The sequence below is a fragment of the Palaemon carinicauda genome, chromosome 22, assembly GCF_036898095.1.
Source record: "Palaemon carinicauda isolate YSFRI2023 chromosome 22, ASM3689809v2, whole genome shotgun sequence".
Taxonomy (NCBI): domain Eukaryota; kingdom Metazoa; phylum Arthropoda; class Malacostraca; order Decapoda; family Palaemonidae; genus Palaemon; species Palaemon carinicauda.
This window is the reverse complement of record NC_090746.1, coordinates 46,329,757-46,356,338: the sequence shown is the minus strand read 5'-3', so window position 1 is coordinate 46,356,338 and position 26,582 is coordinate 46,329,757. Positions and strand designations below refer to the sequence as shown.

General features: G+C 50.4%; 1 protein-coding gene across 1 annotated transcript in view; it reads right to left on the bottom strand.

Annotated features, from left to right (window-relative positions):
- The window catches only part of LOC137616420 (midasin), an 814,866-nt gene that overhangs the window by 744,796 nt on the left and 43,488 nt on the right, over positions 1 to 26,582 (bottom strand). Inside the window, exon 2 of the mRNA XM_068346159.1 lies at positions 18,800 to 19,032. Within this exon, the coding sequence (XP_068202260.1) occupies positions 18,800 to 19,032 (233 nt within the window). The remainder of the gene's footprint in view (positions 1 to 18,799; positions 19,033 to 26,582) is intronic.

Here is a 26,582-nt window from a genome sequence, read left to right as displayed (position 1 = left end):
AATCCATTAGACGAGAGAGAGAGAGAGAAAAGGGTTAGTTTGATGTACCTGCTCGAGAATGTTAGGCCATCACACATCAGAAAGGAAATTTGCACTCTCCACTATCGGCACAATGAGAGTATACTTCCCAGATGGTCCACTCCATACCCTACCCGAAGGGTAGCATCAAAACAGATATAGAGGCACAGGTGTAAGCTGAACCCGCCTGTTAGGACTGAGACCAAGAAATTATGGAATCATCCTCCCCATATCTGTAATGACGGGCTTCCGGCCAAAAGCCAAGAGTCCTACCCCAAGCATCGGATCCCCCTGGATTCCGAAGACCCAACACTTGAGAATAGTTCCGCCAAAAAGGTCCAAACCATCTTCGGGATGGCTGAAATCATCCAATACTCTCACATATAGCTTTGAGTGCAAACACCTCCCAACCGTGACACCTCCTCCCACTCATCAAAGCAGGCAGCAATAAAGGATGTATGAACATCCCCGCCGGGGCTACAATAGATGTAGAAACATCCAAGCCATAGGGAAAAAAAAAAAAAAAATATATATATATATATATATATGTACATAATATATACACATATATAATGAGGGAAATTTTTCTCATAGAGTTTGGAAAGCAAGAAGAAAGAAAGTTCATGAAATTAGGATAACGTCGAAGTAATATTGAGAAAAAGAAAAAGGTGAAAGAGAGAAATTTAGATTCGAACTGGGGGAGCAATTTCCCCAAGTTCGAGAGCCCTCTTGCCCGTCACCAAGTTTCAGCACAGGAATGAAATGCCGTGCTGAAGCTCAATGACTTCATCAAGGCATTCTCTCATTAAGAGGGTCGCTGTCAGGGGAGGTTGAGATGTTGTGAATGGGACGCGATATCCTTGGCCGATCACAGAGACCGTCCAGGAATCGGCCCCATGTTGCTGCCACCTGTGCATGCAACTTTGTAGGCATCCCCCCACAGGTGGACACGCAGGGGAACTGCCAATCCTAGCGTTTACGGCCACGGCCGCTCCATCTAGGATTTCTGCCTACCCTGGAGGACTTTCCGCCCCTCTTGTCCTTGACAGGAAAGGGCTGGGGCTTAAACACCTTCGTCTTAGCTACCGGAGCCTGCGAGGCTGCTGTTGATGCTGTTGTGGAGGTGGAGGCTTGTAGGGCCGAGATGTGAGGGCCTTTGGAGGCGCGAATCATGATTCGACTTCCTCCACCTCTCAGCTGTGCACTCTATATCCTTGGGCTCAAACAAGCTTCCTCCAAGGATGGAGGAGTGTCTGAGCCTGCAGACATCCACGGCGGGGACCTTCGGATGGAACTTTTCGGCCACCGCATCACGTCGCATTAAGATCGAGTAGGCCCACAGGTTGGTAACCTGGTGAGCCAGGAACTCGATGGAGCGAGTGCCCGAGAGGAGGAAGGTCTCCAGGGCCTTCATTTTGCTCTCCTTAGAGAAGTCCTCAGAGCGCAATAGGATGCCCAGAGAACCCAGCCAGACGTCCAGCCAAAGTGGCCTGCATGGCACACTTCGTGACCTTCTCCTGGCTAAGGATCTCCGATGCCGAGAATGTCACCTGCCGGGAGGAGAGCTTCTCAAGAGGAGTTCCCCTGGTGAGCTCTTCCACCGAGTGGTGGAGGGGAAGAGCTATACTGGACTCCCCCATGATCTCAAAATACCTCCTCTGCTGTAAACGAGGAGGTGGAAGGAGTTTGTTCCCGGTAGAAGAACGGCTGGAGGCGGCGAGTTCCGAGAGCTGGGCTTCGACCTTATCTCTGGCACTCTTCACCCCCTGGGACCAAGGCAAAGCTGCACTGGCCCTTGGGGGTTTCTGGGTACCATAGACTTGGTCTAGGACCGTATCCATGCCTTCGCGAGGGGTGATCTCCGGGTCCTTGAACCTGTTGAGTTGCCTCATCAGATTCAAGACCTGCCAGAAGGCATGCTCCGACTCGTGCTGCTCTCCTCCCTGTGGACTGGTAGCTAAGTCTCCTGTCCCCAAAGGCTCTTCTCGGGGAGACACGTGGACGTTCTCCCGGGGTCTGGTCGGATCTGTGAAGACGACTTAGGAATCGTCTTTGAGTCCTTGGGTTCCCTCCTGGGCGGGATACAGGACTCCAGCAAAGAGGTCTGGAAGGTACCTTCCACGCGAGACATTTCTCTTCCTTGAGGTGGGGTTCTTCCCATTGGTGCCGTGGGAGAGGCCCTCACCTCGCTGGACTCTCCTGAGGACGGAAAAGCTTCATCCACAGGAGAAGGAGAAAACGACTCCGAAGGGGATGGAGCCTTCCTGCCGGACCTCTTAGGAGCAAACTTCTCCCTGGGAGAAGTCAGCGGGGGCGAGTCTGTCTTTGGTTTGAGTCCCAGATCAGCGAGGGCTGGCTTCACAGCCTGCACCACCGCTTTCATCAGGTGACCAAACCAAGACTGACGGGTGACTGACGCAGTGTCAGTAATCCCCGCTGGAGGGAAGGGGATCACCTGATCCTTCGGAGTGGATGCAACGGGGCCTGCCTGAAATGGGGAAAGGGAAGAATGTTGCCTGGACCTCTCCGGTGACTCTTCCTGGTCCTGGATGAGAGCCCTGCGCTTGCGCAGTGGCGATCCTGATGGCGATCTGGAAGTACGCGTCCCTGTCTGAAGCACGCGCTGCGGATCCCGGCGAGAATGGGGGTCGCGCTGGCGCTCGCGTGATGGAGCATTCGGAGGGTTGCGCGTGGGCAACTGCTGGAGCAAGAGCGCGCAGTCGTGCGGAGATATACCCGCGCAGGCGAGTGGGCACGAGGGCGCGCTGGCGAAGGTGAATGAGCGCGCGAGGGTAGAGGAGATCGCTGTCGGTCAGGAGAACAATGGTGCGCAGGAGATCGACGACGCACTGGAGATCGATGGCGCGTGGGCGAGCGATGGCGAGTTGGCAAACGCTGGCGCGTTGGAGAGCGATGGCGCATTGGCGCGTTGGCGAACGATGGCGGGCAGTGCGCGCAGGTGACCGACCGCATGCAGGTGATTTAGGGCGTGTGCGCGTCGGAGACCTGTGACGATCCGAGGCATGGGCACGCAGGCACGTTGTCGAGCGATGCGCACAGGCGAAGGATCGCGCGGGCGCGCAGGAGATCGTTGGCGTGCAGGAGGGTGTCGATGCGCAGTCAGCTGGGGCACAGGATCAGATGGTGAGGAAGTGCGCAAGGGCGAACGCTCGCGGTCGGGCTCAGAAGAAGACTCTTGGGCGCGCAGGAACTCTTGAAGTGCGCACCGGAGTGCGCGCACGCTGTTGCGCAGGCGAAGATGGGCGCACAGTTGCGCGAGGGCGAGGCAAAGGAGTTAGGTCCTTACCTGCGTCCAGATCCGAAGATCTAGGGCGCTTGAGTGTGCATTGGCGCGCAGGGCGCGCATCAGGAACAAGGTGCGCAGGTGCGTGCTGACGAGCAGGAGATTGTGGGCGCTCAGGAGACTGATGGCGCGCAGCAGGAACAGAAGGGCGCTGACGGCTAGCAGGAGAGCGCTGACGAGCAGGAGCGCGCTGGCAAGGCGAGTCTTAAGGCTGCAGCTCTGGAGAGCGCATGAGCACTACTGCGCGCAGATGAGCACACAGGGGAACCCTGACGCGCAAGGGATTTACCCACACCGTCGGATACGTCCCTTTGCCCCGAAGGGACCGGTGCCCGTCGGATGACGGGATGAGAAGGCGCCTGCTGCGCATCTGCATCCAGGGGCGATGACAGGCCGGAAGGACTGGAAGGTCTGGCAGGCATAGGAGATCGTGAGCGATCTGCGGAGAGGTCCAAGGACTAGGCTGCGACGGTCTGCTCCCAACGAGAAGAATCCTCTGCAGTGGAAGGCGGCGGTGAAGAAGACCCGAAGAGGCGCCTCCTAACTCCCTTGTAGGGAGAAGGAAGGCCCCTACGGCGAAGAGGAGGACGAGCCTTACGGCGAAGGCGACCTCGAGGCAGGGCATCCACATCATCGGTCCTCCAAAGAGGAGTCTCTGTCAGTGCACTCCCCCGAGGAGGAGACGCACCCGCAGGAGAAACCGTGGGACTCAACTTTTCCCTCGAAGGATGTTCGGAGGGGGAGGCTGAGCCTTCAGCAACATCCGCAACAGCAGCAGCAGCAGAGGTTTGACCAGACCCGTCGGAAGCCTCTGCCACAACAATGTCGACAATAGACAGAGGGTCTACCTCTGCTATTACCGGCGATTGCTTGACTGCTGCCCCCAACTGGATCAGGTCAAACAGGGCTTCCTTGGAGGGCAAGCCCTTAAGCCCTTAATTAGACACAGCATGGTCATCATCATAATGAGAATCAATATCCTCCCCTGGAGGAGGAGGGGGAGCTGCCTCGCTATGGGAGGCAACGCCCTCTCCCGCACCCCGAGGTCGGGAAACAAAACAATGGCCTACGCTACCACTCGACGGCCTCTCACGAGAGACCGACCGAGTGAGAGCTTCAGAGGAGGTTCGGGCGGCGGAAGAGAGTCCTTGGAGCCTTACTTCTTCAAGGCAGCCCTTGAAGGAGAAAGGTCTCTCTTGGACTTCTTCTTACGCCGCCGGGCAAACCTCTCCCACTGGGAGGTAGACCACTCCCTGCACTCACTACAAGTTAAGTCCCCATCACACAGTTGACCTCGACACTGCGGGCAAAGGGTGTGAGGATCCGTCTCGACTGCCGACATGAATGTTCCACAGGGGCGGCCGGGGAGTCCAGGGCACTTGCGCATAATTGCGATGAAGGTAGAAGCCAACTTCCAAACACACAAAGCTGAAGAAAAAGAAAAAACAGACTAAGGCTGTCAAAAGCGAGGACGAAAGACAGACACGTCTGCTCATCGTCCGAGCCAAAAGTGAAGAAAGACAATTCACCGGTGTGTGGGGGGGAGTGGTAGCAAGCTACCCCTTCCCCTACCCCCTTGCTAACTAGCGCGAGGGTAGTTAACCCTCGTTAAAAATCTAATGGCTCGTCATTTTCAGCTACGCCGAAAGTAATACCCTATGTAAATAGCGTGGTTTGTATTTCGGTTACGGAACAAACCTCGCTTTATCTATAAGAGTGTGAGCGTTCTGGTGATTGACAGAAAACGCTCGAGAGGACTTCTGTTCGGGTCTTAAAAGACTGTAATGCCTGGTTACCCTCTCGATTCCTTTCGCCGTTCGACTTAACTTCTCCCCTGGGTCCGGGAGCTCGACAGAGGTCTAAGGCTAGGATAACGACAGGTACGAATAGAAGCACTCTCCACTGAATAAAATTCACTGCATAATTTAGCACTAAAAAATTTGCTCTTTACTCTTTGGTACAAATATAGTTTCATAATAACCTGAAAACCAAAGCATACGCACTCTCAAACGAAATGAACTCCGTAGGCAGAGACCTATAATTCTGTCAATGGTTTGAATGGGAATGCAAAAGTACCGAATCCCATATAAATGCAACAAAATATTAAATATCAAATATTACCTTAATAGATATATTTATAAATTGAAATAAACCCTTAAATTAAGAGGTTCCGATAAAAGACGAATCATCACTCGTACCCATTGGAACAACTACAATTAATATACGAACAATTTTACATAGAATCGTGCGCTACATCGATTGTAAAGAAAACCGCATCGTAAAAACATTAACTGAATTGTAAATTTCATTAATCTCTGACTAAGGAAAAATACTGAAAGAACCAATTAATCTCAAACTAAAATGTTCCTTTTATATAGTAAAACTTAAAAACTTGAGAAGTAAGAAGAATGTACTATTCATAAAAATCGCTATAAAATATTGTAATATTGTAACGATAAAGACAACTGCGTAAAAAAAATAAACTGAACGCTAGTTAATCTTTGCAAACAGATCGAAGATTATCTAAAGAAAAAACTAATAAAAGGAAAAAATTTTCTTGAAATAATAATCCTTTAATTTAATTTATAACTTAATGTTTCAAAAGAAAGTATTCACTTATCGTTCTTTGTCAAAAAGCAAGACAGACTTTTGGCCTACGAAAAAGGCTGTGACGTCATCAATGGATGAGATGTTTACATCCCGCCCTATAGCTTTAATGAGGTTTAAAATAGGTTGAAAAACCTTCTCATTCTACCTTTCAAGTTATAAATACGTGATCACAGATCAAATAAAACAAATAAGTGAAAACCCAAACTCAAAAAACGTCTAAACAGAGTAAGAAAACGAGAGAATTTCCAATAGTACAGCCAGCTATGGCGGCATTAAAAGATCTGAAGCTTGTGGGTATGGTTCTACCTGTTGTACCGCGAGGGCGCTATTGTACACCTGGCATATCTGCGATAGCTGCACGAGATTTTGAAATTTCTGCCGGGGCGTCAGGAGACTTTAGCCATTCTTATATAACCAGCGGGTAAGTTTTATATTTAAAAACTATTTTTTCCAAAACGAGATATATCGCCCGGTGCAATAGTTCCTACTTTCTTCTGAATTAATTTGCATATTTCAAAATAGTTCCCTGTAACCCCCTTTGATTCATCTATAAGCCACATTGGTGGTTTTGGCTTTCTCTGGGAATGAATGAATGAATCCGGGTCTCTTTCTAACCAATCGTCAGGCCTACATACATCCAAATCCTTTGGTACCTTATCGCAGAGAGCAGCTGCGACATTCAAGTTATTAATTTTAATATTATTCATGTTACTTACTCCACTAAAAGCTTTTTCATAACTACTGTAAGATATCCATGAATGCCATTTTTCATCTTCAGGTTTCATCCTTATTTCTTTTATACATCCATACCACTTAAATGCTTTATATAGATCATCATAGTTTGTCTCTATTGAAATTTTGGTAACATGAAGGATTCGAAGTTTCCCCGTGTAACCCAAATTACTCGATTTTGAAATATTGGTAGAATGGTCATTTCCCGTTCCGAGGTCATCAACAGAACTTTCCCTATTTAAATTAGTAGAGGTCGTCAACAGTGCCGGGGGCGAGTCAGCATATCCAGGGGAGGTGGGGTCATTGTCACAAGAATCCATTAGAAAAAAGAAACGAGAAGTGTGATATTTTATATAGTTTGATTCACCTGCTTGAGAACATTAAGGCATCACATGTTGGGAAAGAAATTTGCACTCTCCACTACCGGCACAATGAGAGTATACTTCCAAGATGGTCCACTCCTTACCCTAGCCGAAGGATAGCACCAAAACAGATACAGAGGCACAGGTGTAAGCTAAACCCACCTGTTAGGACTGAGACCAAGAATCTATGGAATCATCCTCCCCATATCTGTAATGATCGATCAGCTTCCGGCCAAAAGCTGAGAGTCCTACCACAAGCACTGGATCCCCCTGGATTCCAAAGACCCAACACTTGAGAATAGTTCTTCCAAAAAGGTCCAGACCATATTCGGGATGGCTGAGATCATCCAATACTCTTACATATAGCTTTGAGCACAAATACCTCCCAACCGTGACACCTTTCCCATTCATCAAAGCAGGCAGCAATAACGGATGTAGAAACATCCACCCAAGTGGCAAGAACAGATGTAGAAACATCCACGCCATATAAAAAAGACATACATATATATGTAAATATATACACATATACATATGGGAAATTTTACTCATAGGGTTGGGACAGCAACATGAAAGAAGTTTTTAAAATTAGGAGAAAGTTGAAGTAATATAAAGAGGAAGAAAAAGATGAAAAAGAGAGATATTTAGATTCGAACTGGGGAGCAATTTCCCCAAATTCGAGAGCCCTCTTGCCCGTCACCAAGTTTCAGCATGGGAATAAAATGCCGTGCTGAAGCTTAATAACCATCAAGGCATTCTCTCATTAAGAGGGTGCCAACCTTGAAGATAGTGACCTCCTCTCCTTTTGAAGTGGTTGCTTTGGACCTTGTGAGTCTCCCAACAACCCGTACTGGTTTTATTGAGTGTCTGATGGTAGTCGACTATTATTCCAAGAGGGTGACAGCAGTACCCATAAGGAATACGAAGAGCAGTACGATATGCAAAGCACTTTAAGACCCTGTTTTTCATGTTATTCCTCGTGTTCCAGTCTGTATATTGACTGATAACGGCCCTAAGTTTATTTCCCAGGATTTTACCAAGTTTTTGGAGCGGTACAATGTTGTACATGTGAAAACAACTGCATATGAAACCTCTAGTAATGATGAAGTGGAGCGGGTGAACCGCACCACTGGTGAGTTACTGGGGATGATTTCTGGGGAATCTTGGAAATGGGACCAGTACTTATCCCGAGCAGTTCTCAGCTACAACCATTCCCACCACACTCAGATTGGTTGTACTCCAACCGAGAACATACTGAAGGGTGCTCACGACGTTGACGGTATCCCGTTGCTGTCAGCAAACCTTTTAAGAAGGGTTCTCTGGTTCTTAAGAAAGTGCACCAGTTGGGACACCTTCTGTCGAACAAGCTCATCCCTTGGTTTGAAGGGATATTCTGCGTTACTAAGGTACAGGAGAGTAAGGTCACCTATGAGCTGCAGAGACTGCCTGATGGTGAACTGGTAAAAGCTCATCATATCCAGCTAAAGGCCTGGCTTGAACCTCCAGTCTATCTTAAAAGGCACTTTCTTTTGGTATCCGAGGGCTCCTGATCCTGTAACTGAGACTCAGAATAGTCCAGGACTTGTGGATAATAGTCCGACTTCCTCTGAAGTCTCAGAGTTCTGGTTCTAGTAGTAATGGTGACTCCTATGGGATGGCTGCAATAGTCGCATCATACCTCTTGTCCCGAGATTGTGACAAGTCCCGACGACAAAGGAAAATTCACCTTCCTACTAGAACCATTCTCAGCCTAAGCCCATTCTTAAGCCAGCTAGGACATATGAGAGGAAAAGAGCACTGGATGCATGGTTATATCCCCCAGAAAATTTTGATGAGACTCCTGTATTGAAGCCTAATTTAATTAGAGGCCGTGTGGCTCTCCAACTGTGGGAGAACAGCCCCACTGAAATGTGTGAAACCCCAATTTTGACTCCCGAATTGGTGGTTCACTCTTTGGTACTTGGCTTGAATTTCCAACACCCTGATTTTTGGTCTCCTCTTTCCGAGAAGAAGGTGTCGTTCATTCTCTAGGAAGTTGGGAATTCTGGGAAGTTTCCAGCATTCTGTTGTTGGAATCACTTTCTGTTGGCTCCAAGAGCTCCAGACCATACTGGTCAAGACCAGCTAGTCTAAAAAGCCTTGTTTCTGACTCGGCAGTGTCTATTTATCCTGATCATGACTTTCACGGCTTTTCGCCACCAGATTGACGACCAACTGTTGCCTGAAAATCCCACCTCTAGTGGATTTAGTCCCCCCTGGACTAGGTCAAAAGGTCCAGTTCCTGACCTACCTTTAGTTCAGCCTCGAGACCTGGAGTGGTGGCCTCGCCTAACTGACCAGACAAATAATACAGATAAGGAACTATCGTCAATTCCTGAGTCACCTCAGAATTCAAACCCTTTCCAACATTCTGATGGTAAATTAAAACACCAGTAAGAGCTCAAGGCTAAAGTGGCACAGTCAGGTGCATCTAACCTGGACATTACAGTACTGTTTGGGTTGTCTGAAACAGAACTTCGCCCGGAGTCGTTGCCTGATTTTTCGGGATTTTTATTGTCCTCTTCTGAGTCTAAGGATTCTGTCTCTGGTTCACATCAGATTATGTTGATAACCGGAAAATACCAATTGTTATCGATCAATTAAAGACACCCCGTTTGTTTTAAAGACACCCCGTTTGTACCTAGAGTTGCCGACTTAGCCTGTCTCCGGTGCTGCGAGATTAATATGGCTCACCAGCAGATTGCTGAATCCTAGCGCATGTCCAGAGACAGAATTTTGAGACTCAGAACTATAAATCTCCCACTGAACTGATTACTGAGTAGTTTTTTTTAAGTTTTTGTATAGTATAGTATTTACATTTTTATAAGCCATTTTTTATTCCCACATTGGGGTAGTTAAAAGGCTGTGGTATATATTCACTTGAAATGTATGACGTTGGAGTAGGGTGTTGAATGCTAACTGTGAGACAAAGTTGAGATGGACTAAAGATCTAGTGGGGGGAATGTGAAAAATTAAATATTTATAGATGGGAAAAATACAAATTATTTTATTATAACCTGTATCTTTATATTTTTTATTAGAATGTTAGTTTTCATACTGTGGTCATTCAACTTTCTATCATTATATTCTTTTATTTGCCACACGCCCTACTCCCTGAAGGGCTTCGAGAGGCTACCTAGAATTGCAGTCACGTAGTAGAGGTACTGCCATGAATAAGTGATGTTCTAAATATGTTACTGCATTGCAATGTAATTGAAGTTGAGCAAAATGACAAATTCTTAGATAATTTGTATTTTTCCTAACTATACAAATCTTAGCTATTTAATAGGGGTATTACTTTCGGCGTAGCTGAAATGACGAGCCATTGATTTTTAACGAGGATTTACTACCCACGCCGCTAGTTAGCGGAGGTAGGGAGGGTAGCCTGCTACCGTTCTCCCTCACACACCTGTGATTGAGCTCACTTTCCTTGGAGGTAGGACTTCAAGGGGGATAGGGCTGGCAGGCAAGTTTGGTTAAATAGCCAAGGTTTGTATAGTTATGTAAATCATCTACGAATTTGTCATTTGTTCTGTAACTGGAATACAAACCACGCTATTTAATTGGGGTGACTCACCCATTAGGAAGGGTGGACGTCCCAGCCAGTCTAGCTTTTTGGCTTTATCCAGGGGCTCGTTATCTAAGTGTGTTAGCACTCAAGAAATAAGGAGCCCCTGCAACTCCTAAAACCTTTTCACGCAAGGTCTGCAGCCTACGCAAGCTGTGTGTGAAGCTATGTAAAGTGTGACTCGTCCTAGAAAGTTGTTCCGAAGTTCTTTAGATGGAAACTTATACACTAGGACTTCCCCAACACCACCTCGTCAGGGTATGGGGACGTAACAGTATTAATCTTAATACTAGGAACACAAGGGAGCATGGTTCACCTGCAGTGGTTTGAGGTCAACTATGCAGAGAACCCAGGATGCTGCTTTCCCCAAGAGAGTTGATAAGCCTAAAACCGGGTAACAATGTCCTCAACCTTCTGTTACTTATCCAATAAGGAGCTTGAGGTTTTAAACCAGCTGTTGTGCAGCCACCACAGGACCGATAGAAAATGTATCGAGTCTCCTGTGAGTCACGTCTTGCAGATGATGGGATGTGAACGTGTTCTGTTGTTTCTTTTGAAGGCCAGGGACGTAGCTATGCCCGACATCATGTGCTCTGGGGCGACGTGATGGAGGAGGGTCTGGATTCAATGCAAGGTCTATGACCTTGCGAATCCATGCTGAAATGGTGTTCTTGGTGACCCTCCTCTTATTCATTCCTGTGCTGACGAGTAATGCTGGCACACGAGGAAGGGCTGCAGCTGTTCTCTTGAGGTACAGCCTCAAGCTCCTTACTGGGCATAGTAAGAGATGGTCTGGGTCATCTGTTACAGTACGGAGACTAGAAATCTGGAAGGAGTCGAATCGTAAATCAGCTACTCCCGGGTTCTGAGTCTTAGCAATAAACTCAGGGACATAGCTGAACGTTACCTCTCCCCATCCCCTTGAATGAGCGATGTCATACGAGAGACCATGAAGTTCACTGACTCGCTTGGCCGAGGCCAAAGCTAGTAGGAACACCGTCTTCCAAGTCAGGTGGCGATCTGATGCCTGGCGTAATGGTTTATAGGGAGGTCTCTTAAGAGACCTGAGAACTCGAACCACGTTCCATGGGGGAGGTCTCACTTCTGACTGGGGGCAGGTAAGTTCATAACTCCGTATGAGTAGATAAAGTTCTAGCGATGAAGAAAGGTCCATTTCTTTCAGTCTGAAGGCGAGGCTTAGGGCTGAGCGAAAGCCTTTCACTGCCGAGACTGATAGGTGCATTTCTTCAGGCAAATACACAAGGAACTCTGCTATTGCTTGAATAGTGGCATCGACTGGAGAGATACCCCTTCCACGACAAAGACCACAGAAGACTTTCCACTTTGCCTGGTAGACTGCTGCTGATGATTTCCGCAGATATCCAGACATCCTGATCGCAACTTGTTGCGAAAATCCTCTATGAGAGAGATGCTGGATAGTCTCCAGGCGTGAAGTCGTAGTGAAGCTACGACTTTGTGGAAGATGTTTGTGTGTGGTTGTTTGAGTAGATTGTATCGTGGAGGGAGTTCTTTTGGAGGCTCCGTTAGGAGTTGCAGAAGGCCCGGGAACCATTCTGCATGATGCCATAGCGGAGCTATGAGGATCATTGAAAGATAGACCGATGTTCTGGTCTTGTTGAGTACCATCCTCATCAGACAGAATGGGGGAAAGGCGTAAACATCAATGTTGTCCCACCGTTGTTGGAAAGCATCTTGCCAGAGAGCCTTGGGGTCTGGGACTGGGGAATAGTAGAGCGGGAGCCTGAAGTTCTGGGCCGTTGCGAAGAGGTCCACAGTCGGAGAACCCCAAAAAGTCAGGACTTTGTTAGCTACTAGATCATCCAAAGACCACTCGATACTCACTATCTAAGATGCACTGCTCAGGTTGACGGCGAGCACATCATTCCTTTTGCCTGGAATGAAGCATGCCGATCGAGTGGATTTCGGCCCATCTCAGTATCTCTACTGCTAGGTGGGATAGTTGCTGCAAAAAAGTACCTCCTTGCTTGTTGATGTAAGCCACTACTGTGGTGTTGTCGCTCATTACCACCACAGAGTGACTTGCCAGGTACTGTTGGAACTGTTGAAGGGCCAGAAATACGGCCTTCATCTCTAGGAGATTTATGTGGAGGTACTTTTCTGACTCTGACCAGAGGCTTGAGGTCTTTTTTTTTGAAGCATCTGAAAACAGCATCAAATCTGGGGGGGGAGGACGAGAAGATCCACTCCCTTTCCTAGATTCTCGTCTGTCACTCACCACTGGAGGTCCGTCAGTTCCGCAGGTCCCATGAGGATCTGGATGTTCGGGGAGTTGTAAGCTTGATTCCACCAGGACTTGAGTCACCACTGGAGGGATCTCATCCTGAGGCGACCATTGGGAACTAGACGGGCCAGCGATGAAAGGTGACCGAGGAGACGTAACCACGATTGGGCTGGAAGTTCTTCTTGTCTGAGAAAAGGCCTTGCGATCTTCCTCAGCCTTGCTATCCTGTCGTCTGATGGGAAGGCTTTGTGGAGAGTGGTGTCTATAATCATGCCTAAGTATACCAGTCTTTGAGTGGGAAGCAGGAAGGACTTCTTGAGATTTACCATGATCCCCAGATCTTGGCAACGTCCCAGAAGTTTGTCTCAGTGTTGAAGAAGGGTTGACACCGAGTCTGCTAGGATTAGCCAATCGTGCAGACAACGGAGGAGACGGATGCCAATCCTGTGCGCCCAAGATGATACTAGGGTGAACACTCTGGTGAAGACTTGGGGTGCTGTGGAAAGACTGAAGCACAGCACCTTGAACTGGTATATTCTGTTGTCCAGGCTGAATCTTAAGTACTTCCTTGTAGACGGATGGACTGGGATCTGGAAGTACGCGTCCTTTAGATCCAGTGTCCACATGAAGTCTTGCGGTCTTAATGCTAGTCTGACCGTGTCTGCCATTTCCATGCTGAACGGAGTTTGCTTGACAAACTTGTTCAGAGCTGAGAGGTTGATGACTGGTCTCCAGCCTCCAGACGCCTTCTTTACAAGAAAAGAGTTGACCGAAGAAGCCTGGGGATCCGTCGAGGACCTCTTGGAGAGCTCCCTTCTTCAACAGGGTCTGGACTTCTGCCCGAAGAGTTTGCCCACTTGCCGATCCCATGGCAAGGGAGTTCAATGACACTGGATTCATAGTCAGGGGAGGTAGAGATGTTATGAATGGGACGCGATATCCTAGACTGATCACGGAGATTGTCCAGGAATCGGCCCCGAGGTGCTTCCACCTGTTTGCGCAACCTAGGCATCCCCCCCACTGGCAGAAATGCAAGGGGACTGCCTATCCTAGTGTTTGTGGCCTAGGCTGCTCCCTCTAGGAGTTTTGCCAAGGACTTAGACACCATTGTCTTCGCTGCAGTTGTTGCCGTAGTGGTCTTGGTTAGACGAGACTGCTGTGGTGCTGGAGGCTTATAGGGCTTAGATATTAAAGCCCTATGGAGGAGGAGTCCTGATGGGACTTCCTCCACCTCTCAGCAGCATGTTCCACATCCTTAGGCTCGAACAGAACAGACCCCTCTATGGAGGAATGTCTGAGCCTATTGATCTCGGAGCTAGCGAATTTCTGGTGGAATCTCAGCTACTGCATCCCGACGTTTCAGGATGGTATTTGCCCACAAGTTCGAGACTACGTTGGCAAGAAACTCGATTGTGCGAGTACCTGAGAGGAGGAAGGTTCGTTCCTTGGAGAAATCCTCAGAACTTATCAGGATACCTAAGGTCCTCAATCAGATATCAAGCCCCGAAGTAGCTTGCATAGCACACTTCGCGACCTTCTCCGGGTTGAGGATCTCGGCTGCCGAGAATAAGACCTGCTGGTTGGAGGGATTCCCCTGGTTAGCTCTTCCATCCAGTGGTGAAGTGGAAGAGCTAAACAAGGCTCCTCTAGGATCTCAAAGTACCTCCTCTGCTGTACATGAGAAGGAGAGAGGAGCTTGTTGGTGGTACCGGAACGGTTGGAGGAGGACATCTTGGAGAGCTGCTGGGCAATCTTGTCCCTGGTACTCTTTACCCCTTGAGACCAGGGCAGGGCTGCACTGGTCTTAGAGGGTTTTTGAGTTTTGAGTATCAAAGACACTGTCTAGGACCGTGTCTTTGCCCTCTCGAGGGAGGATCTCTGGGTCGGAAAACCCGTTGAGAGCCCTCATTAGAGTCAGAACCTGCCAAAACACGTGTTCTGACTCCTGATGGTCACCTCCAGTTGTAGGATTTGCAGCGTAGTCTCCTTCTATCCCCAAAGGCTCTTCTTGGGGAGAATTGCGGACATTCCCTGAGTGGCTGGCTGGCTCTACCCTAGCCTTAGTGAAGGACTTTGGCAATGTTTTGGAGTCTGGATTCCTTCCAGGGAAGGATGTAAGACTCCTACATTGATGAGGGTGGCATGTCCCTTCTATTCCCGGACTGTGTGGAACTCTCAGCATGAAGAGAAGTTTCCTCCATTGGCGCGATGGGGGGAAGTCTCTCTTCGCGTGATTCCCTTGGTGACGGGAGATCTTTGTCCGAAAGGGAAGGGGAGTTAGTCCGAGAAATAGGAGGAACTTGCCTTGAAGGTCTGCATGGAGTCAGTTTCGCCCTCGGGGAAGTGATCCCGTCCAGAACTCCTCTTTTCCTCTACAACGGGGTAGAGGAAGCCATGGTTCCATGTCCTACATCAGAGAGGACAGGCTTGAAAGCCTGAATTACGGCTCTGATCAGGGCACTGAACCAGGGCTGTTGGCTGACAGACGCACTGTCAGACATATCCCCTGAAGGGAAAGGGATTGAAGGATCCCTGGGAGGAGTCACTGGAATAGGTGGGTTCGCCTTCGGAAGTAGCTTTGGGACCCTGAACCCCTCTGCACATTTCCCTTCTCCCACAATGAGCGGTGGTATGCGCTTGCGGGGAGGGGAATGAGGCGATGGCGACCTTGTCGGACATAGTTCCTTGTGATGCGCAGGCTCGCGCGCGGGAGAATATTGGTGCTCACGCGAGGGAGACTGCCGCGGGAGAGTGTTCGCGCTCATCTGCCAAATACTTAGGGCTCGCAGGAGAATGTCCCCTAGCGAGCGGGGGCACAGTAGAATCATTATGGGTGCACGGGAGAATGTTGGTGCACATCTCTAGGAGAGAGAGGGCGCGCGCGCGTATCTTTGTGAGTGCGCGTAGGAGAAAGCTGGCGAGCAGGTGAGCGCTGGTGCGTTGGCAAAGAATGGCGCGCGAGTGAGGGCAGCATGGTTGTTGTCTCACCTATGAACTTGCGTACAGGAGATTGATGGCACGCAGGTTTTGCCTGGCGCGTAGGCTGGCGCGCAAGATTGCGCTCAGGAGAGCGTGATGTAGGGGGCGCATGTTGGCGCGCGGAAGAGCGCTGTTGCGCAGGAGAACGTTGGCGCGTGGGCGCATGTGGGCACGCATAGCGCGTGGTTGAGCTCTGCTCCTGTGGGCGCGTAGGCGCATGTTGGCGTGTAAGCGTGTTAGGTTGTTGCCCTGCGTTAGGGCGAGAAAGATGGGTGGAACGCTGCAGTGCCTGACAAGCTACTAATGATTGCTGGTCAGGTTGCATGGGCGCATGGCGCGTTCAGGTGCAGCCTTGTTAGGCCCATGCAGAAACGGCAATGGAAGGTCGGTAGGTCTGTCGGGTGGAAGGTCACCGTGTCCTTTAAAAGGACGACCATCCACAGGAGATCGCGAACGATCTGCAGAGAGGTCCAGGACCGAGGTCACAAGACTGGTTGCAGGTACAGTGATGGATGATCGGTCTAGAGGCTCCTCTGCGGGGGACTGCATAGACGACATTGAACCAAAGAGCTGCCTCCTCACTGCAGGTGAAGGAAGGCCTCTATGGCGAAAAGGAAGGCGAGCCTTCCGACGGATGCGCCCTCTGGGGTTCGTTGGATCAGCAACCTGACCGTCAGCAGTCCTCCGAAGAGGAGTCTCTGTAAGTGAACTCCCCCGAGGAAAACACTAGCAGGAGAGACTGATGATGAACTTAAGTTTCCTCCTCGGAGGATGGTCAGGAACGGGGGAAACTAAGCCGTCAGCTACCGTAGAGTCTGGAGTGGCAGAGGAGATGGGTGACGCCACATGGGACACCTCTGACACAACAAGATCGATAAGATTCAGGGGATCTACCTCTGATGGTGACAACGATTGCTTGACAGCAGCACCCAGGCGGATGTAATCAAGCAAAACCTTGGAGGATGAACCCATGAGCCCCAAATCTGAAAGAGGGAAATTAGTGACATGGCCTCCCCGGGGGGAGAGGTGGAGCTGCTTCGCTAGGGGAAGCAATGTCATCACTCAAGACCCGAGGTTGGACAGAAATAATTCGGTCTACGCTACTACTCGACGGTCTCTCGAAAGAGACCGACCGAGTAGGAGCTTCGGAGGAGGTTTGGGCGATGGACGAAGAGGCCTTGGGATTTTCTTCCTTCAAAGCAACTTTCTTAGGGGAAACATTCCGCTTGGACTTCTTCCGCCGTCACGAAAACCTCTCCCACTGGGAGGCAGACCACTCCCTACAATCACTACACTTGTAGACACTATCACACCGTTGCCCCCAACAAGAAGGACAAAGGGCGCGAGGATCGGTCTCGACTGCCGACATGAATGTTCCACAGGGGCAGTCGGGAAGACCAGGGCACGTACACAGTCTAGAAAAAGAAAGAACAAAAAGTGTTAATGGCTGCCAAAATGACGTCGAGGACGAGAGCAGACACGTCCGATCAACATCCGAGTCTAGAGCAAAGTGTGCTCAATCACAGGTGAGTGAGGGGGAGCGGTAGCAAGCTACCTTCCCTACCCCCGCTAACTAGCGGTGTGGGTAGTAAACCCTTGTTAAAAATTAATGGCTCGTCATTTCAGCTACGCCGAAAGTAATACCCCTATTAAATAGCGTGGTTTGTATTCCAGTTACGGAAAAAAACACAATTATGTGTATACTGCTAATATAACAATGTAAGCTTCATTGTTAACTTCCATTAATGACTATATGAGTAAGATTAAGAGCAAATGAAACTAGAAAATAAAGCAGAAGAAACAAGACTGAACATCAGAGCCTTGTGATCTCCAGGTCAATCCAAGAAAAACCATAAAATCCTTGGAAAAGGAGCAATCTAGAGACTCCCAAGTATTCCAGTGAAAAAGATAAAATGATAGTAAGAGTACTGACTGAGAATTATGCTAAAGTCAGACCAACATTAACTGTGTTTTATTATATAATTATTATTACCGACAGATGTTTTCCCATCATAGGGTAATTGCCTTTTTTCCTATATTGACACAGAGTTCTCATGGATAGTGTTTCACATACTCGTCCCCAGAAACAAGTGAACATAAAGTGGCATAGAAAAGTTTCAGCGGCAGCCAAACTTTAAGCGTTGTCAATGTCCAAACCTGTCTGACTGCTCATGCAGATAATGAACCAGTGTTGCAGGGTTTTCCTTTAAGCCTGAAGTTTTCTTATGTCACAAGCCTGGAACTCTCTGGAAAATATCTACCTTCACCAAAAAGGCAACAACCACCAGTGCGAGAAGAACGCACACAGTTCACCTGAGGGAGAACGATTGTGCTTAATTCTCTTCATATGGCACCCAAACTTCTCCCACTGGGAGGCAAAAACTCGCTACGTTCTGCACAGGGGGAACCCTGCTCGCAATGATGCCCTCGACATGTAGGACACAGAGAGTGCGGGTCGGTCTCTAAAGATAACATGAAGGTCCCGCACGCGGCACCCTCTCGTCCTGGACACGTTCGCATGGTGAAGGCTACCACAGAAGACACGCACACCTGCAAAGAGAAAGCAAAAATTAAAAAGTCCTATGACAGTCAGGAGAGCGGACACGTCCGATATCTACTGAGCCAAAAGAAAAAGTGGCATCTCTCACCGCTGTGAGAGTATACATAGAGGCAGCTGGATACCACCCTGCCACAGCCAGCCTTCCCGCTAAGTAGTTGAGCAGGTTTGTGACCTCGCAATTAAAGTCTAATGGCTACCTCCAGCTGCTGCTGGTCACTGAAAGAATATCCACATAAATAACGGAAGGTTTGTTAGTGTGGGAACAAACTAATAATTGGGGAACAAAACACATTCATCTACACATCAAACTCTACCTGTTCACTGTATAGGTCTACACTGAAAAGACATGTATGCTATAAATCCTTACCTTTGAACATCACTGCTAATGGTTATCAGTTTGCTTAGAGCAACACACAAAGCAATGTGAAGTTCACTGCCACCTCCTGTTTGTTGTGATTTGGTTGCTGCAAAATGAGCACGTCCTAGTAATTCTAAAATCCAAGGTCTTAAATGGGCACCAATTAATAATGTTAACTCAGGATCAAGTAGTGCCTGCCCTGTAGTTCTGAGTAGCATTTCCCAGTCATGAGAAGACCAAACCTGAAAAACATTACCTTATGAAAGTTACACAAATTTTAAAATGTATTCGCTTTATAAATTTACACCATAATAGATTATTTCTATATATTACTGACAAATAAGTTGCACTATTACCTGAAAACAATGTTATATTTCAACAAAAAGGTCTGAATTATGAGCCTCTTTAGTATCAATTGCTTCTTTGTTGAACTCGTACAGTATCAACAATCTTCTCACCATGTTGAAAAAAAAAAAACAATTATCAGTTCTTGTCCTGAACTACATTTCTTAGCTGACAGTTACCTACTCTAATAGTTCAGTGGCTACTTTCCACTTGATATGGCTAGCTCTTCTAAATGAACACTCCAAAATCAAACCCTTTTTTTCTGGTCTTGATTAGTACAATAGCCTCTGAACCATGGTCTTCCACTGCCTTAGGTTAGAGTTTTCTTGCTTGAAGGTACACTCAGGCACACTAATCTACAGTATTTGCCTTCTCTTCCTCTTGGCTATTTTGAACAATGTGTTGGGAAGGCTTAACAGTGGGATATTTTCCCTGTTGGAGCCCCTGGGCTTATAACATCCTGCTTTTCCAAATAGGGTTGTTGCTTACCAATTAATAATAATAATAATAATAATAATAATAATAATAATAATAATAATAATAACAACAACAATAATAATAATAATAATAATAACAATAATAATAATAATAATAATAATAATAATAATAATAGGTACTTCCTTGAAGAGGAATGGATTGAGATCTGGAAGTATGCATCCTTCAGGTTCAGTGAACCCATGAAGTACTATGGTCTTACCGCTTGTCTGACACTGTCTGCCGTGTCCATGCTGAACAAAGTCTGTTTAACAAACTTGTTTAGAGCCGAGATGTCGATGATTGGTCTCCAGTCGGCTTTAACACAGAGTCGACTGAAGAAGCCAAGGGAGTCGTTGAGGACCTCCTGGAGAGCGCCCTTCTCCAGCATGGTCTGGACTTCCCCCTGAAGGGTTAGCCCCTTTGCTGATCCCATTGCAAAGGAGTCTATCGTCACTGGATCCTTGATCAAGGGACGCAATACCATGAACAAATCATGGAGACAGTCCAGGGATTTACCCTGAGTTGCTTCAACCTGTTCCAGCAACTTTGTAGGCATCCCCCTACTGGTGGACAAACATGGGAGGACTTTGAGCCTTTATTGTCTTTGGTAGGAAAGGGCTCCTTAGAAACCACTTTCGTCGCTGCTGTTTTGTTCATTGAGGTATTGGGCTGGTAAGGCTACGGAGGAGCTGGTGGTCTGTAGGGCTTGGATGTAAGGGCCCTATGGAAGAGAGTTGTGGTGGGGCTTCCTCCACCTCTCTACAAAGTTGCTAAATGTCCCAAGGCTCGAACAATGAGGAACCCTCGAGAGAGGAGTTACTGAGACTTGCGATTTTGATATTAAGGACTTGAAGGAATCTCTCTAATACCGAGTCCCTGCGTTTGAGGATGGTGTTGGCCCACAAGTTCGATACTTGGTGGGCCAGGAACTTGATGGTCCGGATACTCGAGAGAAGGAGGGTTTCTATCGCCTTCCTGGTACTTTTCTTGAAGAAATCCTTGGTCCATACCAGGATTCCCAAAAACACCAACCATAGATCTAGCCACGCAGGAGCCTACATGGCATACTTCACAACCTCTTTTTGGTTAAGGATCTCTGCCGCCGAGAACAGAACACAACCTAACACCTGAAGACTCTCTCTAGGGAGATCCCTTAGTCAGCTCCTCCAGAGAATGATGGACTGGAAGAGCTGGTCGAGGCTTGTCCAAGACCTCGTAATACCTCCTCCTTTACTGAACGCGAGGAGGTGGGAGGAGCTTGGCAGAAGAGCCCGAACGAAGGGAGGAGAACTTGGAGAGCTGGGTGACAATCTTAGTCTGGGCACTCTTTAGCCCCTGAGACCAGGGCAAGGCTGCACTGCACTTTATGGGCTTCTGAATGCCGAAGACACGGTCTAAAACTGTATTTTTGCCCTCCTGGGGTGGTATCTCTGGGTCAGAAAGCCAACTGAGAATCCTCATCAAAGTCAGACCTTGCCAGAAGGTGTGTTCTGACTCCTTCTGTTACCCCTCTGAAGTGAGACTGGCAGCAAAGTCTCCCTCATCCAACCCCGAGAGCTCGTCACAGGGTGGGTCGCGGTCACCTCTAGGGTGGGTGACTGTCCTGACCGCCTCTGCGGGCCTGGTGATCCTTGAAGAGGACTTCGGCATCGTTTTGGAGTCTTTCGACTCTTTGCAAGGAAGAAGGTATACTTCCACCAGGGAAGGCATGGATGGTCTGGCCTTCATGGTCGCCTCCGGAGACATGACAGTCTCTTCCCAAGGAGAGTCTTCCTCCTACGGTGGTAGGGAGGAGACTGGGACAGGTTCCTCGTGAAATTCCATTCGCTGTGGTGATGATGAGCAAGGAGAGCGGGTGGAAGGAGAACCGGGGAGGTTCGACCTTGTCTTCGATGGGCTAACAGATGTCAGTTTCACCCTAGATGATAAATCTAACTCTGGGACTCCTCTTTTCCTCTTCAGAAGAGAGACACCCGAGGTCATTTGTCATGCGTCTGCTGGAACCAATGACTGTTAGAGGTTCTCAGAGGCTTGCAAGGTGCGGGATGAAAGGGTAGGCCCGAAAGCTTGCACCACTGCCCTAACGATGGCTCCAATCAGGCATGCTTGCTGACGCCAGTGCTGTCTGACAGATCCCACGAAGGAAAGGAACACGAAGGTTCCCTTTGAGAAGTCTTCCATCCTTCTACTTCTAAACATACTTCCAATCTCACATCTTTTACTCTCTATCGTACTACATCCACGCACATTCAAACACCCCAAAACTAGAGTGCGGGGAGCAGTCACTCTCCCCCCAGCTCCATCTCTTTGTTGCTGTCTCACAGGATTTTTTATACAGGAGAGGGGGTTCCCAGCCCCCTCGTCCCGTCCCTTTTTAGTCGCCTCTTACGACACGCAGGGATAACGTTGGCGCTATTCTAATTGTTTTATGCCCCCCGCGGCCACAGGATGCAAAATGTGCTGGGAAAAAAATAACCCCCTGGGGGTTAAGGGTTAAGGGTTGGAAATTTCCAAATAGCCTGGGGGTAAAAGGGTTAAGTACTTCCTTGAGGACGGATGGATTGGGATCTGGAAGTACGCGTCCTTCAGATCCAGTGTACACATGAAGTCTTGTGGTCTTACTGCAAGTCTGACCGTGTCTGCTGTCTCCATGCAGAACAGAGTTTGTTTGACAAACCTGTTCAGAGCTGAGAGGTCGATGACTGGTCTCCAGCCTCCAGACGTCTTCTTTACAAGAAAGAGTCGACTGAAGAAGCCTGGGGACCCGTCGACGACCTTTTGGAGAGCATCCTTCTTAAGCGTGGTCTCGACTTCTGCCCATAGAGCTAGCCCCTTTGCCGATCCCATGGCACAGGAGCTCAACGACACTGGATTCGCTGTCAGGGGAGATAGAGATGTTATGAACGGGACGCGATATCCTTGACTGATTACAGAAACCGTCCAGGAATCAGCCCCGAGTTGCTGCCACCTGATTGTGCAACTTTGCAGGCATCCCCCCACTGGTGGACATGCAGGGGGATTGCCAATCCTAGCGTTTGCGGCCTCGGCCGCTCCCCCTAGGATTCTTGCCTCCCCTGGAGGATTTTTTGCCTCTCTTGTCTTTGACAGGAAAGAGCTGCTGTTTGGACACCGTTGTCTTCACTGCCGCTGCTGGTTTCGTCGTCTTGGACTCGCGAGGTTGTTGTTGAGGTGCTGGAGGTTTGTAGGGCTTCGATGTGAGAGCCCTTTGGAGGAGAGAATCCTGATTGGATTTCCTCCACCTCTCAGCTGCCTGTTCCACATCCTTGGGCTCAAACAGACTCTTTCCCATAAGGGAAGAGTGTCTGAGCTTGCTGACTTCGACGGTTGAGACCTTCGAATGGAACCTCTCTACCACCGCATCACATCGTTTCAAGATCGAATTAGCCCACAAGTTCGAGATTTGGTGGGACAGAAACTCAATGGTGCGGGTGCCTGAGAGGAGGAATGTCTCCAGGGCCTTCCTAGTGCTTTCCTTGGACAGATCCTCGGATCGCAAAAGGATGCCCCGAGACCCCAACCAGACATCCAGCCATGAAGTAGCCTGCATGGCACACTTCGCGACCTTCTCCTGGTTTAGGATCTCTGTCGCCGAGAGAGTCACTCGCCGGCAAGAGAGTCTATCAAGAGGAACTCCCTTGGTAAGCTCTTCCACAGAGTGGTGCAACGGAAGAGCTAAACAAGACTCCTCCATGATCTCAAAATACCTCCTCTGGTGGACACGAGGAGGCGGGAGGAGCTTGTTGCCAGCAGTGGAACGGCTGGAGGAGGCGAGCTCGGATAGCTGGCCCTCAACCTTATCCCTGGCACTCTTCACCCCTTATAACCAAGACAGAGCCACACTGGCCTTAGTGGGTTTCTCAGTGCCAAAGACTCAGTCCAGGACCTTGTCCCTGCCCTCACGAGGAGGAATCTCCGGGTCCGGAAACTTGAGATTCCTCATCAGAGTCAAGACCTGCCAGAAGGCATGCTCTGACTCTTGCTGCTCTCCCCCTGGAGAACTGGCAGCGAAGTCTCCCGTCCCCAAAGGCTCTTCTTGGGGGGACACGTGGACGTTCTCCGCGGGTCTCGTTGGCTCTGGTCGAATCCTGGAAGATGATTTCGGGATGGTCTTCGAGTCCTTCGGTTCCCTCTTAGGTGGTATACAGGACTCCAGCAACGAAGTCTGAGGGCTCTTCTCCGCCCCAACACGGGACGATTCTCCTGCTCGAGGTGGGGTTGCTCCCATTGGTGCGGTGGGAGAAGGTCTCACCTCGGAAGACTCCCCTGAGGACGGAAAATCCTCGTCCACAGGGGATGGAGAAAACGTCTGCGGGGGGGAGGGAGGAGCCTACCTGACGGACTTCCTAGGAGCCAGCTTGACCCGAGGAGAAGTCACCACGACCTCTACTTCCTCTCTTCCTCTTCAGTGAGGTCGGAGCTGCCCTTAGTTTGAGGCCCAAATCAGAGAAGGTAGGCTTAACAGCCTGGAAGACAGCTCTGACAAGGGACTCAAACCATGGCTGCTTACTGACAGACGCAGAGTCAGAGACTCCCTCTGGAGGGAAGGGGATCGGGTGATCCTTTGGAGTAGAGACTACAACATGGCCTACCTGGAAAGAAAGGGAAGAAGATGGGTGCCTGGACCTATCTGACGATCGCCCCCTCCTCCTGCGAGCCCGCTGGTCTGCGCTTGCGGGGCGGGGGGGGGGGGGGGGGGGGCGTGAAGACGACCTAGCTGCTCTCGTTCCTGAAGACTCGCTCGGCAGCTCGCATTGTGAAACCCGGTGGGAATCACGGTTAGGCTCGCGCGAGGGAGTCATCCCAGGTTCACGCGCGGGCGAATGTTCGCGCACGTGCGCTCAGAGATGAAGGCGCGGGTGCGAGTGGGCAAGGGAGCGCGTGGGCACGCAGGCGAGGGCGCGCGGGCAAGTGCTGGCGAGCAGGAGAATGATGGTGCGCAGGCGCGCGATGGCGCACACAGGAGAGCGATGGCGCGCATGTAGAGCAACTGCGCACAGGTGACGGTGCGCGTGGGCGCGTAGGTGATCTACGGCGAGCAGGCTCGTGGGCACATGTGCGTGCTGGGGAGTGATGGCGCGCATATGCGCGAGGGAATAATCCCAGGTTCGCGCGCGGGCAAACCTTCGCGCACGTGTGCTCGGAAATGAAGGCGCGGGTGCGCGTGGGCAATTGCTGATGAGCAGGAGAATGATGGTGCGCAAGCGAGCGATGGCGCACACAGGAGAGCGATGGCTCGCAGGTGAGTGACTGCACACAGGTGACGGTGCGCGTTGGCGCGTAGGTGATCTATGGCGAGCAGGCTCGTGGGCACATGTGCGTGCTGGGGAGTGATGGCGCGCATATGCGCGAGGGAACAACCCCAGGTTCGCGCGCGGGCAAACCTTCGCGCACGTGTGCGTGCGCTCGGAGATGAAGGCGCGGGTGTGCGTGGGCAATTGCTGATGAGCAGGAGAATGATGGTGCGCAGGCAAGCGATGGCGCACACAGGAGAGCGATGGCGCGCAGGTGAGTGACTGCGCACAGGTGAAGGTGCGCGTGGGCGATCTATGGCGAGCAGGCTCGTGGGCACGTGTGCGTGCTGGGGAGTGATGGCGCATGTGCGCGAGGGAATAATCCCAGATTCGCGCAAGTGTGCGTGCGCTCGGAGATGAAGGCGCGGGTGCGCGTGGGCAAGTACTGATGAGCAGGAGAATGATGGTGCACAGGCTAGCGATGGCGCACACAGGAGAGCGATGGCGCGCAGGTGAGTGACTGCGCACAGGTGACGGTGCTCGTGGGCGACCTATGGCGAGCAGGCTCGTGGGCACGTGCGTGTGCTGGGGAGTGATGGCGCGCATGTGCGCGAGGGAATAATCCCAGGTTCGCGTGCGGGCAAAAGTTCGCGCACGTGTGCGTGTGCTCGGAGATAAAGGCGCGGGTGCGCAAGTGCTGATGAGCAGGAGAATGATGGTGCGCAGGCGAGTGACTGTGCACAGGTGACGGTGCGCGTGGGCGCGTAGGTGATCTATGGCGAGCAGGCTCGTGGGCACGTGTGCGTGCTGGGGAGTGATGGCGCGCATGTGCGCGAGGGAATAATCCCAAGTTCGCGCGCGGGCAATCGTTCGCGCACGTGTGCGTGCGCTCGGAGATGAAGGCGCGGGTGCGCGTGGGCAAGTGCTGATGAACAGGAGAATGATGGTGCGCAGGCGAGCGATGGCGCACACAGGAGAGCGATGGAGCGCAGGGGGCGCAGGTGAGCGACTGCGCAAAGGTGACGGTGCGCGTGGGCGCGTAGGTGATCTACGGCGAGCAGGCTCGTGGGCGCGTGTGCGTGCTGGGGAGTGATGGCGCGCAGGAGATGGTGAGCATGTGCGGGGTCTGGTGAAGACAGAGGGCGCGCAGAAGGACCAGCAAGCGTGGAAGCGCGAGAAGGAGACTGCTCGTGGGCGCGTAGGCACGCAGGATCTCGGAAGCCTCTGGAAGGGCGCACGGTAGGAGCTGGAACCTGTGCGCGCGAAGGTGGCTGCGCGCAATGGTGCGCAGGCAAGGGCTGACGGGTGGGCGAGTTCCGAGGGCACGCAGGAGATCGCTGGCGAGAAACGACTCCTCTTTCCTGTGCTCAGATCCGGAGACCGAGGGCACGCAGGCGAGCGATGGAGCGCAGGTGAAGAGCGCTGGCGAGCTGGAGATTGTGGGCGCGCGTAACAGGATCAGGGCGAGCAGCTGTGCGCTGGCGAGTAGGAGATCGCTGGCGCGCAGGTGAGCGCTGACGAGCAGGAGATCGGTGGCGAGCAGGAGATCGGTGGCGAGCAGGAGAGCCCTGGCGCGTCGACTCTGCAGCAGGAGATCGCTGGCGCATTGTCCCTGGCATAGGATGTCTCTGGGTCGTTGTCTCAGGAACATCAGGAACAGGCGGGCGCTTGCGCGCATGGGATACCTGGCACTTAAGGGACTTGCTCACATTGTGAAA